Source organism: Pezoporus flaviventris, unplaced genomic scaffold (assembly GCF_033815535.1).
Source record: "Pezoporus flaviventris isolate CSIRO_AGI_PZ_B2104156 unplaced genomic scaffold, CSIRO_AGI_Pfla_v1 ptg000031l, whole genome shotgun sequence".
NCBI classification, from domain to species: domain Eukaryota; kingdom Metazoa; phylum Chordata; class Aves; order Psittaciformes; family Psittacidae; genus Pezoporus; species Pezoporus flaviventris.
This window is the reverse complement of record NW_026892579.1, coordinates 69,324,231-69,342,894: the sequence shown is the minus strand read 5'-3', so window position 1 is coordinate 69,342,894 and position 18,664 is coordinate 69,324,231. Positions and strand designations below refer to the sequence as shown.

Below are 18,664 nucleotides of genomic sequence, written 5' to 3'. Positions count from 1 at the left end.
AGGGGAACCTCCCTGTCATAAAGCCGGGACAGTGTCAGCTTCACCCAAGCATTTCCTAGTGCGTGACATCTGTTTGAAAGAGAGATCTTCACATTTAACCAGTCATTTACTGTTAAAGGGAGATGGGTAAAACCAGGCAGATTGCTTCCTTACTAAAAGATTACTAAAAAATAAAAAACCCTACAAATCCCCCAAACCACTTGTTGGTATCTTGTGAAACATGAATCTTAATTACTGCAAACGGTATCTCGTGACAGTGATATTAATAAATTCTGTTGCAATGAGTATTTGCTATTTATGTATTTCTACTCTTACAGATCAAGAGGTGAGCATTGCAGAAGCGTCTTCAGGTCTCTCAGCATTCCTCAGCTTCTCCGCTAATATAAGAAGCATCCAAGAAGGCCTTCGTACTTTTTGTGGCCACCCAGAAGGGCGGTGGGATGCTTTTAATGGCTTTGTCTGCTTGCTCCCTGATTCAGGAAAACCTGGCATTAGCTTTAGATGGGGACTGAAATCAGGTTCCTAAATCTTTTGCCAGCATGGGGAAAACCAGAGGCTCAGCTCTTCATGCATGATAAATAAATAAGCCGTATAAATACTTCAGTGCAGAATCTCCCCACCCCCTCAATGTCTTGCATGGGCCTTTTTTTTTTTATTCAAAGCTGTCTTTATGTTCAGGAAACGCAACTGGCATTTCCAATGACAATAATCACAATTGGAAGTAGTCCTGAACGTACAAAGATAAGCTGCTTAGGCTTGTGACTTGCTGTATTATAGATATGCAACTGCCATGCACCACTCAGAATACCCTGCTAACACAATGTGGAAACAAATAAAAGCTAGTAACCATCTCTTGCATTTAGAAATGAGTGTGTCTAAGACTATTTTAAGTACTGATACACTTAGATTCTTAGCAGTTGCCATGATAGGGTCTTATTCCTACACAGATGGCAGCTGGTAACTACAGGGCTTCATTTTAATAACAGTGGACACACTGGTAAGTATGTGTGCATACATATATATATATGTTGCTTGAACATAAATCTATATTCATTTTAAAAAAATAAGGCAAAAAAGTCTGCCAATGACTGACATGAACTTCTGACAGAATGCCTTCATAAAACCAGTATCGAACCGCCTGGCTTCAGAAAGTGCAAAAGGCCCAGGCCAGACCTATAATCACTTAATCAGATCAATAATGTTTATTGTATAATGAGTGTCTTTGCCTAACCAGAACTGAGCTGGGTTGCACCCACTTCATTAATTTTGAGGCCACTATTTATAAAGTATCCTCATACGTGCAAATTTCCTTCTGAAGAGTCTTTTAAAAGCCACCCTATGAAAAATCTTCCCATGCAGTGTGTGATGACTGGTTATTTCAATGGCTTGGGGCATCTAAAGGCAGACAGCACCAGAACGAGATGCAGTTCTAAGGCTGTAACAGCCAGTAAAGGAGATGTGCCTTCTTCTAGGGACTGTGTTCAGTTTCTGCAGCCGTGGTGTGGCAACCTGCTTAGCCATCCTATAGAAAACTAACCCTTTCTCAATGATGGCTGTCCTCAACAAAGTTAAAAAGTGACACGGATGCCAGTACAGGACCAGGTCCTGCAAAATGTCTTTCAATACCAGAGTCCTGCCAAGAGTGATTCATCCTATTTACACACAAGTTGCACCAGGACTCAAAGTCAGGATGTAAAAGCTTATTTTTGTAACATAGCTTTCAACTTAAAGTGCTGGCTGGAGAGCATCAGAGGGTCCTGGATGCCATCCTTCATACTTCACCACCTGCATGCCTACAGATACAGTTGCATGAAGCTGGGACGTGGGAGAGAACTCCTGCTCTGGTATCTTACCCCATGGTTTGCAATGCAAAATTCTTTTCCCACCTCCGCCAATTGCAAACTGCAGCCTCAAATTCAAAAGGGCCCACCCAAGCCCTGCGCACGCTCCGCGATGGCAAGAGCACACAGCAAAGGAACTGACCTGCACAGGGCAGGCAGAGGCACTCTGCTCCCTACCCAGCAGGAGACGTTGAGAGCGCAAGGCGAGACAGGCGCCTGTGCTGGTGTGCGCTGTGCGCTGACTGCTGGACACCTCCATGCAGGGTACAACCCCATTGGCAACTGCCCCAAGCTTGGGCTTGAGCCAAACCCCTTCTAGCTCAGTTAAAACCCCCTTGCTTTTAATTTGAGGAGGCTCAGCATCAGGTCCCATTTGTACAGGGGAGCTACTAACATGCGCTCCTGTCTTCTAGAGGGGCATAAAGGCAAGCGATAGACCCCTGCAAGGCAAAAATCTGCTTTCCTAAATAGCATCAAGAGTAGAAACCTCAGCAGCTGACTCCTAGCAAACAGGTTATAAAACTTGTATAAAGTCTTCCAGAAGTCACTTTCTGGATATGAACCCAAGGCATGCCCATTACAGGCTCTGGTCAGAGTAATCTGCTCACTGACCACAGAGGATCCTGCCCCTGCCAGGAGAGCATTTTGCCTCAGTTGCTCCATGAGAGAGCCCTCACTCCTAAAGTGCACAGGCTGCTTTACTGGGCACTTAAATAAACCCTCCTGATGCCAAAGAGCTGGATTCCCTAAACCAAATTTCTCTGCAGAACACTTCAGCACGTGCCCAGCTTCCAACAGATGGACCTCTACAAGACAAGGGATGTGCTTCAAGTTAGGCAAGGGCTCTGGTGCTTTCTGGACTCGCAGCTTAGGAGCCAGCCCAAACCAGTTTTTGGTTCTATGACTAAGGTAACCGTGTACCTGTACGCTGATGGCATCACTTCTTGACAGGAATTACTACAACCGGTCTCCCTCAGAGATGTGGTGGTTTGCTACCCTGGGGACTGCTTTACTGAAATGACCCCACCAGCTGCATATAGATCTCACTGCACAAGTGCCGAGGTCTCCGTTTTTTCATTCCTAATGGCAGAGTTACGCACCTCTATGATTACTAAAATTTGCGTAATGTTACAGGCCTCTCTATCCACCAAACATTTCTACAGTTAACTCCTTCCAGAGCCAAACGCCCATCTCTACATGCATGAAGTGAACAGAGCACTTGTGGCTGCCCCATCCGTGGCAGTGTTCAAGGCCAGGCTGGACACAGGCGTTTGGAGCAAGCTGCTCTAGAGGAAGGTGTCCCTGCCCACGGTAAGAAGCTGGAACTGGATGAGCTTTAGGGCCCTCCCCTGCTCCAATGCCTATCGGTAGACAATACTGACCAGAATTAAGGTAAGGCTCAGTTCTAAGGGAAATCTGTGTTTCTGTTATGGAAAAGGAGAAAGTATCATTCCAAGCTAGCAGGCAGGTGTATGCACCTGCAACCCCTTTCTATCATTACAGCATGAGATATCCAGCAACAGGGGTTACTCCTCTGGGAATCCAAGCTCCTTGCTTTCCATGCCAGGCATGCCAATGGAAATGCTCTGATCTGCAATCAGCTCCAACTGTCCTTCCTCATAGGTTCAGGCATACAACATTATGTTTTGCCTCAACTCGCAATAAAAAGGTTATGTTAAGCTGTTGCTGTGAAGTTATCATGTTGACTTTTAGCACCATTCAAATCCTACCTGGCAGACAAGGATCATATTGACAAGATTTCTGCCAGGTTGTTTTGGTGTGGAAGGTTTAAAACTTGTTCTACAAGGCTATTACAAAAAGTAAAATAAAAAACTACCTACAACATACCATGATAAAGTCATTTTAACTATATAAATTTATTACAAAATTGGTTGCTTTAAACAAACTGTGCTTTTCTAGATGCTTTCCTGAAATCAGACGCTTCTGACCAAACTTGGATAACTTGGCCTAGGCTGTTTCAGGGTGGTGAAGAATAGATTTTCAGCCAAATTATATCCCCTGGTGCACAATGACATAAGCTGCCATTTCCTCCCTCATTGCTTTCCCAAGAATAAAGAAAACTTTTCCAGAAGACATGGATTTGCCCACACCTGAGACTGGTTCTGGAGATTCAGCCGAACAAGTCAGAGCAGTTTGGGTAGAAGTATATACATATAAGAAATATGCTTCAGATTTGAGGCTACCAAGTGCTAACAGGATACCCATGTAAATTCCCTTAAAGGTGCCAAGCTGTATTAATAGTTCTTCATTTACCTCTTCAGGTAAGAAAACAAAAAGCTCATTCATCTTTAAAAAACAAAGTGCAACAGCCCTTTCCAGGGCTTAACACTGCAAACACGTACACTGACCCTACAAAGCAGTCACTGGGGTTTTGCCACTGGTTTCAACAGAGGTCAACTTTCACTCAAGTCAGTGAAATACTGAGAACTCTCTTCCTTTAAGCACTGTTGTTGCTTCACCCACTTGGCATATTCAAACTCTGCACCTCATTAATTTTGAAGTGAATGAAGTCTTCCAAATATTCAAACTTTCACCACTTTCCTTAAAAGCATGGCTTTAAACTGGTCTCGCTCAAGTTGGACAAACCTCATAGAGACATTCTTACCCGGATTTAAGTCTATTTAGACTAACTTACAGTGGCTGCTGATCAAGTGGAGCTTCATGAATATAAGGAGGATTTAAATCCAGCTAAGCATGGTCCACTGAGATTGACTGATCTATTTAAACAAGTTTAAAGCCTCAGTGGCCTAACTTTGAAATGGATAAACCTTTCACTACTGCATCTCTGTGAGCTTTATTTGAAAGGATTAAGGCTCCCCCAAGAAACATTGGCCAATCAGCAGAAAGTCGTGGTTTTCTAAAAAGTTATTCAACAATATTCAATCTGCATTTTATCTCACAAATACTGTTACTTGGAAAAGGCATAGAAAAACTCCTGTTCTGACAGCAGGCTATTAAAGGTTACCCTCAGGTTGCCCCATCTGCACTGAACTTGTTTTTCTGAAACTAGATTGCTGTTTTACCTAATGTGTTTTGTCATGAAAAACCCAGTCGTGCATCTCTGAATGTTAAGAATGAGCATCTGTTTTCTCAGGCACTAACATCACAAATCTAAAGCATGGCATTCAGTTGATTTCAATGACACAGCTGAGGGCAGAAAGCAGAAAACAAAGCAGCCAGGTAGCACCACAGGAAAAAAAAAAACCCAAATGATACTAGTGGCAGGCCCTCCCATGCACATGTTTCAGGTTGGTGCTCCTATCGCAGAAACAATCTACCAGAAAGTGGTACATCAAAAAACAAAAAAGGAAAAAAAAAAAAAAAGACAAAAATTAGAAAAAAGCAAGTAGAAAATTCACCTTGGGTAGGGACATAAGCAGCTTTTACAGCACGCTTAAGTCCTCATCATATTGCATCCCACCATTCTGCCTTTGAACTGCTGTCAAAGGGAGGCCATCCACACCTCGAGCAGAGCTGAAACCAGCAAAGGCTCACATCTAGAAATCAGGTCAAAGTCAGTGCTGCGGTGTGCTGCTCTGCACTGAGGAAGAGGCCCTTCCATCTGCCTTTGAAGGAATCATCAAGAATTGTCCGAAACAGCTGGGCATGGAAACTGGAAGAGTTAACCGGCCCAAGGCGGAGCGCAGCCTCAGACGCGAAGGTGCCCCTCGCTCTCAGAGTAACAGCAGCGCACAGGAATCCCAGTCACGTCCAAAGAACACAACCCAGCGCGGCTTCCCCCGGCCCCAATCCCCGCTCCTCTCCAGCCCGGCTGTGCCTCACCTCCCCTTCCGCCAGCCCCGGCACAGCCCCTCCTGCCCCACGGCTCCGAGCAGGGCAGAGGGGAGCAGCCTCCCCCCGGGCTGCCGCGCCGCAGCGGTGACCCCATCACTGGGCAGCAACGGGCACTGCAGAGCCGCTGGCAGGGAACGGAAGGCAGGTGCCGGCTGCCCTGTGCACAGCCTGCAGGGACCGGGATCCGATGTCGGGAGGAGAGAACCCCTCAGACCCCGTCCTCTCTGGAGCAAAGCTTTTGACCTGCACCACATTTGAATGTAGCTGTCTACGAGAGTTTTGGAGATGTCACACAGGAAGGATGCTAAAAATTGCTCAAGTGTTTTTGCTTTGTGGACGCTTCCACAGGCTTTCATTATGCTAAAAACTTGACAGGCGCTGTCTTTTGGAGAAAAAAAAAAACAAGAATGCACACATTCACCTGGTCTATCCTCTTCCAAACCAGGTCTGAGATTTGGCTGTAAATCGTAAGCACACCTCACTAGAACTGTCACTATAGGAAGTGCTTATCAATTCATATATGGCACAATAACGACAATTCAATGTACCTTTTGCTTCTGCTTAGAAACAACTTGCAGTACATTCTTGCACAACACACAAGTGTCAAAACCAGGTATTTCAGGTTTTACACACAATGCAAAGCTATGATACACTACAGTATTTAATGCACACCGATAGGAAAAGTTCCTAAAAAATACTCATGCAGTTTGTGCCATGGGATAGGTAATGGCTATTTCGTAGAAATAGATCCAACTGGCTCCATTGGAGCAGCAGTATAAATATTAAAAATAGAAGTAACAATAGGCCCTGATGTGAAACTTCTCTCTTTTTTGTTTTTCTTCCCCAAATCTGCCCCCCAAGGAAACACTCTGCTTAGGAGCAACTGCATCTTGCTACAGGGGTATAGCTGTGTGGGGAGGGGTGTGGCCTTTAGGGATGTGCCACATCGTTGCTAACATTGTTTGATTTAAGGATGTATTTTAGGCATTTTAGTGGTTATTATTAATCTCATTGACAACAACAAAAAAATTCAACAGCAACAATAAAAAACAACAGGAAAAGTACAGCGGGCTTCCTAATGCAAGAGGATTTCAGCGGGCACAGTGACGACAAGGCTGCTCGAACCACAGGCTGCAGAGCTCAACAAGTAGGAACACAACTGTTTTCCAGAAAGAAAAATGGTGATGCAGGCATGTCCTTGACTCTCCACTGCCTGTCCCTGGCCCGTACTGCTCCCTGCCAGAGATCATGAGCACACTTTGAGCACCGAGGCCGGCAGCACTCAGCTTTTCCCACCAGATTTCCTCGACACATGCAGTGCAACAGGGGCTAGAACCTCCACAGGCTTAGTGTCACAAAGAACGAGCATTGGGTGCTGAGCTGAATGGAAACCACAGGGGGTAAATATTTCCATTTACAGCACTTTGCCCAAACAAAATCAAACTGTAAAAGTCACTTCCAAAAGTGCAAATGAAATAAAACTTGGCTTTCTGTCTGTGAATGGGGTTCTCTTTGCCTTTTTTTTTTCAGTTGGAGGTTTCTTCCCTGCTGTAGGTTAGGGTTTGGTGCAAGTTGTTGGTTAGGGTTTTTTTAGCTTCCTTTTTTTTTTTTTTTACATAGGGTTTTCTGTACCTTTACTACCAATATTTGTACCATAGACAAAAACATTCACCTAGCTGGTAGTATCTTAATACATTTCATAGTAGGACATATACAAGAAGAAAAAAACATACCAAATGAATCAGAAGTGATCAGTGCTTAAAGTAAATACAAGAGCCAGCACTGGCAAGAATCCACAGTATCAATACAAATGAAGATGTGATAGTGTTTCTCATGGGGTGGAATCTGCCTGCATATTAATACAGAATTATACAAAATCTAGCAGGGATATTGGAACAATGAATAGCTAAACTTTCACAATAACTTAAGATCTGTGAGCCAGTCTGCATTGAAGATATTCCACATTTGAAAAAGTGCCATGTCTCTCTGTGTCTTCCTCCCTCCCAAAGGAGGGGCGATGAATCCACTTGATTTGTTACCAGGTAAGTTCAACTGCTTAAGAAGACAAATATCTGGCCAGGTCCAGTGTATTCTTTAAAGAACGGCAAATTATGACTTCAGTAACTATATCTGTGCAAAATATGCCTCTTTCCTTTTAAAGAAACCAGTGTCTGTAACTCAGAAAAGTTCCGACATTTACTTATCTCCTTCTCAGAACAAGTAAGACATGAACTATTGAATCCCCCCAAAACAAGAAATCTGATGGAGCAGAGAAAGTTTTGACCTTCCATTTCCATGTGCAGACCATTAAAAACCAGGACATTTCATCAGTAGCCCTCCAGGGCTGGCAATTGAACTATTGCTTGGAAATACCATGAACACCCTAGCAATAAAACTCCAATGTTGGTAATAAAATAGTAGCAGTGTTTACCCTCTGAATCCATGTTTACTTTGCATTCCTCATCATACCTGTACAAGTTTCATTATTTATGGTCAAAAGTCATTGTCTGTTGCCTTGACAATCTTCTTTTAAAATGCGGTAAATCCATTCATATGCTGAGTACCTTGAATTGTATTCCCATATTACACTGCCCTGTGACCTTTGGATCATTACAGGAGGCCCAGCACACAGAAGGAGAAGATGCAAGAGAAGACCTTGATCTCTGGCAATTAAAAAACAAACCCGAAAGAACACCCTTCCCACCCCTCGAAACCCCAGAACACAGTTAAAAAAAAAGGAATAAGACAAAAAACAAATGAATAAAAAAAAAATAATCCCATGATTCTCCTTGAAAATCAGCCCCTGTAGAATGTACCTCTTCTGCATTACAGCAGTAGTCTTAAGTCATAAATTAGATTAGTCTTCCAACAAATAACTTAAAAAGAAGTAATTGTAGCAGACCAGTTTTGCCTGGCTTGACGCCAGTTAGCAGCCAGTTCATCCCAGTCACACTGTTCAAAAACTGAGCTAGGAAATCACATGAATATTGAAAAAAATAATCTTCACATCGATGCAGGATTTGTCCAGGTTGTGGGGAGTCAGGGACAGGGCAGACCTAGATGGGGCCACAGGTCCTATGAACAGTGAGCAGGATATACGTCACGACTTGGAGGTGCACCGCGTTCAGGAGATGCCAGCCGTGGTTTGTATTGCACAGGTAAGAAGGAAGTTCCTCCCAACAGTCTGCCACCTACATTAGTGATCTCTGCACATGGGCAAGTTCACAAAAGTGAAAACATTGAATTCTGTCATGATGGAGAAACACAGGAAGATGCCATAAAGGGAAAGGCACACACACCCTAGCTTCTTATCCAGTTTCCATTTGTTCATGTGGACTCCAAAAACCTACAATAAACACAGAGTAAGCCACCACAGCAGGAACATTTTGAACAGAGGTAAATCCCCATCTCAATTACAGGAACACAAAGGTGACTGCACCCATACTGATCATGGTCACCTGGAGGCAATCACAATGCAAGTACTGCAGCAAGTGAGCTGAAGACCACAGGTGAAGTAAATCAGAGTAGCCCCCTCACAGTCATTGAAGCCCCACTGACTTAGATCGCTTTGAGCCCTGGCTCAAGGGCCTTAAGTTTCTGCAATGAATTTAATTTTGACAAGAACAATCCCATTTAATTCAGAAAAGTTTTCAAAGGCCAGATCCCCTTTTCTTCACTCAAAACGCTTTATATGCCCCTCTGCATCTCAATCTGGAGCCACAGAGTCTAAGGCTGTGCTCAGCTTTGCTTAGTTTGCTCTCACACAAACCTCCTGAAAAATTAAAGTCTTGTGTACGTGGGAACTGTGTTGGTGTGCAATGCCCAGGAGGACCCCAGGAAGACAAGAGAAGGCTGTGTGGAGACCTCATAGCAGCTTCCAGTATCTGAAGGGGGGCTATAGGGATGCTGGGGAGGGACTCTTCATTAAGGACTATAGTGACAGGACAAGGGGCAATGGGTTAAAACTTAAGCAGGGGAAGTTTAGATTGGATATAAGGAAGAAGTTCTTTACTATTAGGATGGTGAGGCACTGGAATGGGTTGCCCAGGGAAGCTGTGAATGCTCCATCCCTGGCAGTGTCCAAGGCCAGGCTGGACAGAGCCTTGGGTGACACTGTCTAGTGTGAGTTGTCCCTGCCCATGGCAGGGGGGTTGGAGCTGGATGATCTTAAGGTCCTTTCCAACCCACCTATTCTGTGATTCTATGATTCTGTGACTCCCTGCAGCAGCTGGTCTCAAGAATTGGAAGATGTCACAGAAATTCTCTTCTCCTTATAATTTCTAATCTGCTGTGCTGGACATGGGCAGGTCAGGAAACATGAGGCATGGATTTCAAGAGAAACACTGTCATGCCTAGGCACTATTTGTTCTGGTTGATGTTGCAGTTCAGGAGGTTCTTACAGAAAGCCGAAGCAAACTGTACAGCATTCTGTCTACCTGTCCAACAGGAGAATGGGTCTTGCAATACATCAAGGGATCTGGTCCAACTTTAGCATGAGAAATAACTAATGGATCCTCCCATGAAAAATACACAAATATGAGAGGCATCCTGTGACAGAGATAGCTTCTGCAAAGTGCCAGATCAAAGTCTTGGGAAGTTTACAAGAGGAATGACCATTCCTACCCCTCAACAACAGTCCTTGCAACCACTATTACAGCTGGAAGTGAGAAAAGAACAGATGAAGAAAGTCTGTAAAAATCACTCTTTGGAAAAGAAGAACAAAAGACTATATACATACTGTGACAAAAACAGATGCCAGCAGGAGACCGACAGAATAGATAAGTCCTCTGCTGTTTAACCGAATCTGTAAAAGAAGGAAGTTTATAAAACCATGTCACAATTAGAAGCAACAGTATTTCTCTCTGCTCATAATTCAGTAAAATCCTAAACTGCTGAGTTGCTGAACACTGGCTTGCAAGATCTAAGCACCAATTCAGACCCATTACATCACAGATTATTTTGCATGCTCCCTATTGTCAAAGACAGTATTGATAGAATAGCATCCTTAGGAGCTGACAGCATCTCAAACTGTTTCACCTCACACAGGCTTTGTCATTTCTTATACTGTTATATCATGGAATTTTCTTTTTGGCACTTAACTCCCATGTGAATCCTGAAAGAATAAACAAGGCAAAGGAATTTTTGCATTCAGTCATCAATTACTGCTTCATCGCGGGTGAAAATAAACAAGGACACACACAAACATGTAATTTCTTCCCTACTCTTACTCATCTCAGTGAAGAAAACAAGTCAGTATTCTCACAGCCTGCACCTCAGCTGCTGCAGACCATCGCTATCAGTGCAGCATGGCACACTAGCACAGGCTGAATGTAATTTAGCATGGAGGCAAATAGGGCAAAAAGTCATTTTATTGCCTGCAGGGCTGTGTAGAGATACCATCACTAAAGTACCAGACACACCACAGGCTCTGATGGAGTCATCTCCATGGCAGAGCCGCAACTGCAGCCACTGTGCCAGTGGAGAACCAAAATACACGTTCAAAGCTGTGGAGCTATTTAACTGCTACTTTTAGAGGCTTTACAGTCTAACCAAAGGCACTCACCTGCATCCTAAATATATTTCAAAGCATTATTTTATGCAATATAAACCTAGAGCCACATAGGAAGACTACAGTGAGTAAAGCACCTCTCCAATCCTGTTCCTCAGCTAGGATTGTGCTTTTCTCCAGTTTTCCGTTCTTCTCTTGAGGAGCTCAATCACTGCCCCTTTGGGTATTTTTGTACTATCTTCTCAGGCAGTATCACCTCTGGTATCGTAGAGAGAGCACTCAGATGGAATCTCTCAAGGCATTTATGCAGGGGCTACTGTGTGAGGGATACTTCCTCCTAGTGAAGGTCATCTTCTCCAGGAAAACATGAGGGCAGCTGGAAGCTGCAGGGTGGGTGCCATGAGTGACTGAACTGTAAATATTTAGACCACTTAATATCAATTATTATCTTAAGGCTACCATAAGGTAACACCGCTTACTGTATTCTTCCCTATACCTTCTGTACAATGAAACCCTACGTAAAGTTGAGTTTCAACTAACAGTCAGTAAAATCAATTGCTATTTAAAGTAAAATGACTACTCAACTTTTCTGGCAGAGATCAATCTTAGCAAGAAATTATGTACAAGTATTTTTCAAGGATGCTTTAGAAAAGGACATTGCTATTGTTTGTCCAGTAGACTTTGATTCCCTGTAGTGCAGGTATATTTTCAGTCACACTACTCTGCTGCTGAGGTCAAACAGCAAAACTAAGTACAGTGAACTTCCTTAGATGGGCTGGTATCCAGTTCTTAATTGCTCAGCTTGGTCTACGTTTGTCTACTAGGAAAAGCAAAAGCATCAGTCCATTCCTGCAAATGATCTGCAGACAAGAAAATGGTTCCCATAATAAAAGCTCGTCCACCCCAAATAACATTTTTTTTTTAATAGCTGGATTTATCTCTTGGGTTTTGAACTGTTTTAGTCAAATAAACAATTCAAAACTAAACCTCTGTGCTACCATATTATTTTCTCAACTGTTGTGGTTTAAACCCTGTCGTCAAGTTAACCACGCAGTCCACTCCCCCCCCACCCCCCGCCCCGCTCCCGGAGGGACGGGGAAGAGAATGGAAGGAATGTAACTCCCACGGGCTGAGATAAGAGCAGTCCAGTAACTAAGGTATAACACAAACCACTGCTGCTACCACCAATAACAATAATGATAAGGGAAATAACAAGGGAAGAGAACACAATACCACCCGCTGACCAAGCCCGACCGAGCAGCGAGTGCCCTTCCAGGTAACTCCCAGTTACACCCTGGGCATGACGTGCTGTGGTATGGAATACCTCTTTGGTCAGTTTGGGTCAGGTGTCCTGTCTCTGCTTCCTGCCAGCTTCCCCTCCTCCCTGGCAGAGCATGAGGCTCACAAAGTCCTTGGTCAGGGTAAACATTTGAGCAGTAACTGAAAACACCGGTGTTATCAGCACTGTTTCCAGGCCCAAATTCAAAACCACAGCACTGCACCAGCTACTAAGAAGGTGACAAAATGACTGCTACTGCTGAACCCAGGACATCAACCATCAACAGAGAATGTGTATCACTGGCCACTTTTCAGTGCTGCATCCTTCTGTTTAGACTATAAAGAAGCCCATTTGCACAAGAAGTGATTATTGCTCATTCGGTGACAAGCACTACACGACTGCAAGAGTGCTGAGGCACTTGTATCACAGAGTCAGGGAAAACATCTCACCCAAATGATCCCAAGTCCAGAGTAATGATGTAGCTTCACTCCCCAAGACCAACTGCGGGGAGAGTCTGACTTCCACAGTCAAGGAAAGGGTTATTGGTTTTGACATTTTGCAAACCTGAGCGTGCAATGAACTCCATACACCCAGGATCCTCCATGCAAATTCATGTTGGGGACAAGGTCAAGCACGCTGCAAAAAGACAATCCTGGAAGGATTTCTCTTCTCTGCTGTACATGCTCAAGATTCAGCATGTCAATGTATTCCTGTACTTCCAATAAACTGGAGCAAACATGAAGAGGTCTTGCACAGCTACTACACCCTAGAACTGTTATAGCATCTGTACTCACAATCCTCCCACCAATATGTTGCCCCCTGAGATTTGCTGATTTTCCTTCTTTACTAATTTTTGCCATCATAAAAAAGGCTCCAGCCATAATGATCATTCATTCTTAAAGGTATTACAGGATTTCTTTAAGACAGTAACTGTAAGCTGTAAGTGTAGGTAGGTAGAGCAGGACTGATGGCCATTACATGTAAAGTACAATATTCTCACCAGATTGTAAAAAAAAAAAAAAAAAAAAAGGAGGATTTGGACTGCTTCAGAGTTTGAAGGCCAATTCTGGGGCTGTCTGCATGTGAAGGTGAAAAATGTAATGATCCCACCGTCAACGTAAACTGCAGGTTGGAAGCTGTGGACAGGAGGGAATGTGGTTTTGCAGAAGATGCCTCTAAGGCCACTGTAGCTTCTGTTATCAGTCCTGAGCAAACCTCAAAGTTTTGCTGAAATAAGAGCTGCTCTTGGGATGACAGACAACTCAGGTTCTGACCCAGGAAACCTTTTTCTTTGATACCCCACAGTGCATTTCCTGTTACACTAAGAAGCCAGGATAAGATAAAGCAGGGGAAATTCAGGTCAGATGTAAGGAAAAAGATCTTTACTGTGAGGGTGCTGAGGCACTGGCACAAGTTGTCCAAAGAATGCCCCATCCCTGGCAGTGTTCAAGGCCAGTTTGGACAGAGCCCTGGGCAACATGGCCTAGTATGAAGCTAGATTTCCATTTTAGTTATTCTAAAATGCAAACAAAGCTCCCAACCTAACTCTGTGTGACTAAAATACAAATTGAAAGGCACCTTCTCTGCTACCCCGTATGAGCAGCAGCTGGCAGGAAAGGCAGACGCTAGTTTACAAAAATTCCTGTCTGGATTTTGGTCAGAAATTCTGTTTGACCAGTGCCAGCATCTGTAAAAACTGTCAGCATAAAATACATCAATCGGAAAGGAATCTACAGGAAAAAGAAGCAAATGAAGCAGCTGGAATTATTTTAGCATGGAAAACGTCTGAATTCAATCTAAAATGCAGACGCTGCTTCTCAGTTACACCCTTAGCCTCCATAAAACTGGCATTTCGAATGAAGACTATTCCAAAGGCCTCTGTGTCAAATTTGCTGAGGACAGTGCTTCCAAAGAGAGATGTTTGGGGCTGCCTGCTTTGGACTATCTGCAAGGTTCCTCTTTGGAGGTCATTCAGGGGAACAAAAGTTGCTATTGAGGATTACTCAAAACTAGAAAGCGTACACTAATTATTTATAACACCAATCCCACATGGGCAAAGAAAATGTGGCAACGCCACTTTCAGCAGCCTGAGCACTGATTTGCCTTTGCAGTAGTATTGCATTAAAACACTGGAGTTTCACCCCAGGTTAACAGTTCTCAACTCAGGCTTAACTTGCACTGTGCCTGCCTAGGGATCTAGCCTAGCCCCCACTGTTGAGTAAAGCAATTAACTAGTAATGAACCAAAATAACAAGAACTTTCTTTTATGAAACTTGACTATTCCCATCGAAAGACAGGATTTCCAGGGTGGGGGAAGATGTTTTCTAATGCAGTTGTCAGTTCCCAGTGCTTTCTGCTCTGCAAACAACTGGGACATTTATTAGGGTCATTGCCTAATACCTCACTCTGCCACAGGGCAGCAGGCTTAAAACCTCACCATGTACATAGCAAAGGGTGAGCAAATGTTACTTGTGGAATGCACTCTGTCAGGAAGCTCATTTGGCTGAGCTGGATATGTATCACAGCTGGACTTTCTGGAAGAAAAAGTGCAACTCCTTGGCTAAAAAACCTTGGTGAGTTCAAAGCACTATAAAAGCTGAGCAGAATTCCAGACGTTTCCAGTGTGGCTCAGGAGGTGAGGCACGCATGGCAGCACCCTGCTGTGCCATGCAGCAGGCAGAAGAGGTACAGAAGAGGACCAAAACCACAGGTGAGAAGGGCTATAAACCAGCGAGAAGCAAATGAAAACCAACAGAACCAGCATTCATGTAAGCCTGTCCCCAGATCAGATTTGCTCTGGAACAGCTGGGAGATAGATTCCATGGATGGGTGTGGGGTGTAATTCCAGATGCAGTGGACATGCTGTGGACTTACTCTATGTGCACATAAATAGTCCACTTAACTTGGCTTGCTGCTTATGCACGGAACTGCTCTGGATGGTGTGCGCAGCCAGTCCAGCTGTGTCTCATGCACTGCTTTTCTGGCACATGCAGTGAGTCTGAGCCCACTCGACTTTTACACATCTGGAGAATGGCATACGTTCAGGCACCATACCCAGGTTCTCCAGGCTATTTAAGACAGCCCTGGAGCAAGCTGGCTTATAGCAGTAAGAAATCTCCCTCATTGTAGATACAATTCCTGTTTAAGCGTGTTGCCCAGATACCTCCTCCTGTAAATGTTTCTTGGACTAACCTGAAGGATCCTTTCTGTTTCTACATTTGACTACTGCATCAGTCAACTGGCATCTCCTGCAAGGGGCAATAGGCTTCCTCAGGGTATGTGACAATGTGCAAGCCCAGGGAAAAAGAGATGGCAAAACATTCAAAGCTACTAGTAAGGGAGGAGATAATTTCAGTTTTTAGCAAAGAGCAGAAAAAGGGCCTTATCAGGAATCTCCTTACTGACAGAAGGAAAAACTCATTCTCTGTTTGCTTAAGAATAGGAAATGATTCTTTCCCAGGAGAAAACCGTCTGCAGACGAAGCATTCCCTCATACTGCAAGGAGGAAAAATCAACATTCCCAAACTCCCCTTTGAGGTTTGGCTTGTATCTAGTGGCTGAAACAAGCCAGAACACTGTGTTTTGACGAGTCACACATGAAAGGTTTGGAAGTTCAAAGCCTGCTCTGTCTTAATTTGAATTGAGGCAACTCCCTGCTTCTTGTGCAGCAAATGCAAAGCTGCCACCAGCTCCAGCTACTCCTATGCAGCTCCTTTAGGCAATACAAGACTGAGGCCGAAGCTGAAGAGCAGAGGAAAACCAATGGAAACTAAATAAAAGTGATTCCATTTATTAGCTCTTTTCTAGCAGTTGCTGAAGGGAAAATAAGGAGCTATTGCCAGAACCCAAACTGGTTTTGCTCCAGGGTCTAAATATAGAATTATAGAATCACAGAATAGTCAGGGTTGGAATGGACCTTAAGATCATCAAGTTCCAACCCCCCTGCCATGGGCAGGGACACCTCACACTTAACCATGCCATCCAAGGCTCTGTCCAACCTGGTCTTGAACACTGCCAGGGATGGAGCATTCACAACCTCCCTGGGCAACCCATTCCAGTGCCTCAGCACCCTCACAGGAAAGAATTTCCTCCTTACATCCAATCTAAACTTCCCCTGTTTAAGTTTTATCCCATTACCCCTTGTCCTGTCACTATAGTCCCTAATGAAGAGTCCCTCCCCAGCATCACTATAGCCCCCCTTCAGATACGGGAAGCTGCTCTGAGGTCTCCACACAGCTTCTCTTCTCCAGGCTGAACAGCCCCAACTTCCTCAGCCTGTCTCCATAAGGAGGTGCTCCAGCCCCTGATCATCCTTGTGGCTTCCTCTGGACTTGTTTCAACAGTTCCATGTCCTTTTTATGTTGAGGACACCAGAACTGCACACAATGCTCCAGGTGAGGTCTCACAAGAGCAGAGTAGAGGAGCAGGATCACCTCCTTCGCCCTGCTGGTCACGCTGCTTTGGATGCAGCCCAGGATACGGTTGCTTTCTGGGCTGTGAGCGCACACTGAAGCCGGCTCATGTTCATTTTCTCATCAACCAACACCCCCAAGTCCTTCTCTGCAGGGCTGCTCTGAATCTCTTTTCTGCCCAACCTGTAGCTGTGCCTGGGATTGCTCCCCCCCAGGTGTAGGACCTTGCACTTGGCATGGTTAAACTCCATGAGGTTGGCATCAGCCCACCTCACAAGCGTGTCGAGGTCCCTCTGGATGGCATTCCTTCCCTCCAGGGTATCAACCGAACCACACAGCTCGGTGTCATGGGCACACTTGCTGAGGGCGCACTCAATCCCACTGTCCATGTCAGTGACAAAGATGTTGAACAAGACCGGTCCCAACACCGATCCCTGAGGGACACCACTCGTTACTGGTCTCCAGCCGGACATTGAGCCATTGACAACAACACTTTGCGTGCGGCCATCCAGCCAGTTCTTTATCCACCGAGTGGTCCATCCATCAAATTGATGTCTCTCCAATGTAGAGACAAGGATGTTGTGTGGGACAGTGTCGAACGCTTTGCACAAGTCCAGGTAGATGACATCAACTGTTCTACCCCTGTCCATCAGTTCTGTAGCCCCATCATAGAAGGCCACCAAATTGGTCAGACAGGATTTCCCCTTAGTGAAGCCATGCTGGCTGTCACCAAGCACCTTGTTGATTTTCATGTGCCTTAGCATGCCTGCCAGGAGAATCTGCTCCAAGATTTTGCCAGGCACAGAGGTGAGACTGACTGCTCTGTAATTCCCTGGTCATCCATTTTCCCCTTCTTGAAAATGGGGGTTATATTTCCCTTTTTCCAGTTGTTGGGAACTTCACCTGACTGCCATGATTTCTCAAATATGATGGACAGTGGCTTAGCAACTTCATTCGCCAGCTCCTTCAGGACCCACAGATGGATTTCATCAGGTCCCATGGACTTATGTACATTCAGGTTCTTAAGATGGTCTTGAATCAAATCCTCTCCTACAGTGGGCCTACGGTCTTCATTCTCACAGTCCCTGAGTCTGCCTTCCAAAAATAAGTGAAATTACTTCATTCAGGAATATCAAAAAGACTGTTATTTTTCCAGTCCCTTGGCTGAACATGCTGCAAGTCCTCTGTCCGGGGATCTTTTTCCTGCAGTGTCCCTACCTTGGAATGGAAATTCAGTGTAAATCCTGCATTCCCCAGGTCTTGCACAAGACAGCTGTCTCAACACCTGGAGCATCACGTATGGGCTGCATTCCTGCATGTTTTCTTCTTGGACCTTTTTGAGACTCCTAAGAAAACATTCTTTTTTGCTCTGTATCACACAAGTCATGTTGCAGAGGGTACATGCCCTGGAACATGCAACATGGAGTGTTGCACATGGACACTCAAAGTGTTAAGCAATAAATGCAAGGGTTATGGTTGGAGAGTACTCCTGCATTGTTAGCAAGGCACCAAGCACTTTTGCTGTAGACACTTCTCCTCTATCTACTACAGTATAATCATCCCAGTATCCGCACCATGAAACCAGGGAGCGAATGCACTCAATACATGCAAACTACTCCGGGAAGTTGGAGGGACTAGTTCCTAGCTTCAGCATGCACCTGCTACTATGCCCATCCATAGTTTTTGGGGATCAGCCAATAAATGAATCCATTAACAGCTGACAAGCTGCATACTGCTGCTGCAGTGATACCAGCACATCAGGTTGCAGATGTTAATGTGACAGCCAGAAAAGAGTGGCTCCCCAGAG

General features: G+C 44.6%; 1 protein-coding gene across 5 annotated transcripts in view; it reads right to left on the bottom strand.

Moving 5' to 3' along the window:
• Positions 1 to 6,300: 6,300 nt before the first annotated feature.
• Positions 6,301 to 18,664, bottom strand: part of SLC24A3 (solute carrier family 24 member 3) — a 167,880-nt gene continuing 155,516 nt past the window's right edge. For all 5 annotated transcript variants that reach the window (XM_061461777.1, XM_061461778.1, XM_061461774.1 and 2 more), the window contains exons 16-17: positions 10,396 to 10,461; positions 6,301 to 9,003 (exon numbers count right to left, since the gene is read on the bottom strand). In XM_061461777.1, the coding sequence (XP_061317761.1) occupies positions 8,854 to 9,003; positions 10,396 to 10,461 (216 nt within the window). In that variant the 3' untranslated portion in view covers positions 6,301 to 8,853. The remainder of the gene's footprint in view (positions 9,004 to 10,395; positions 10,462 to 18,664) is intronic.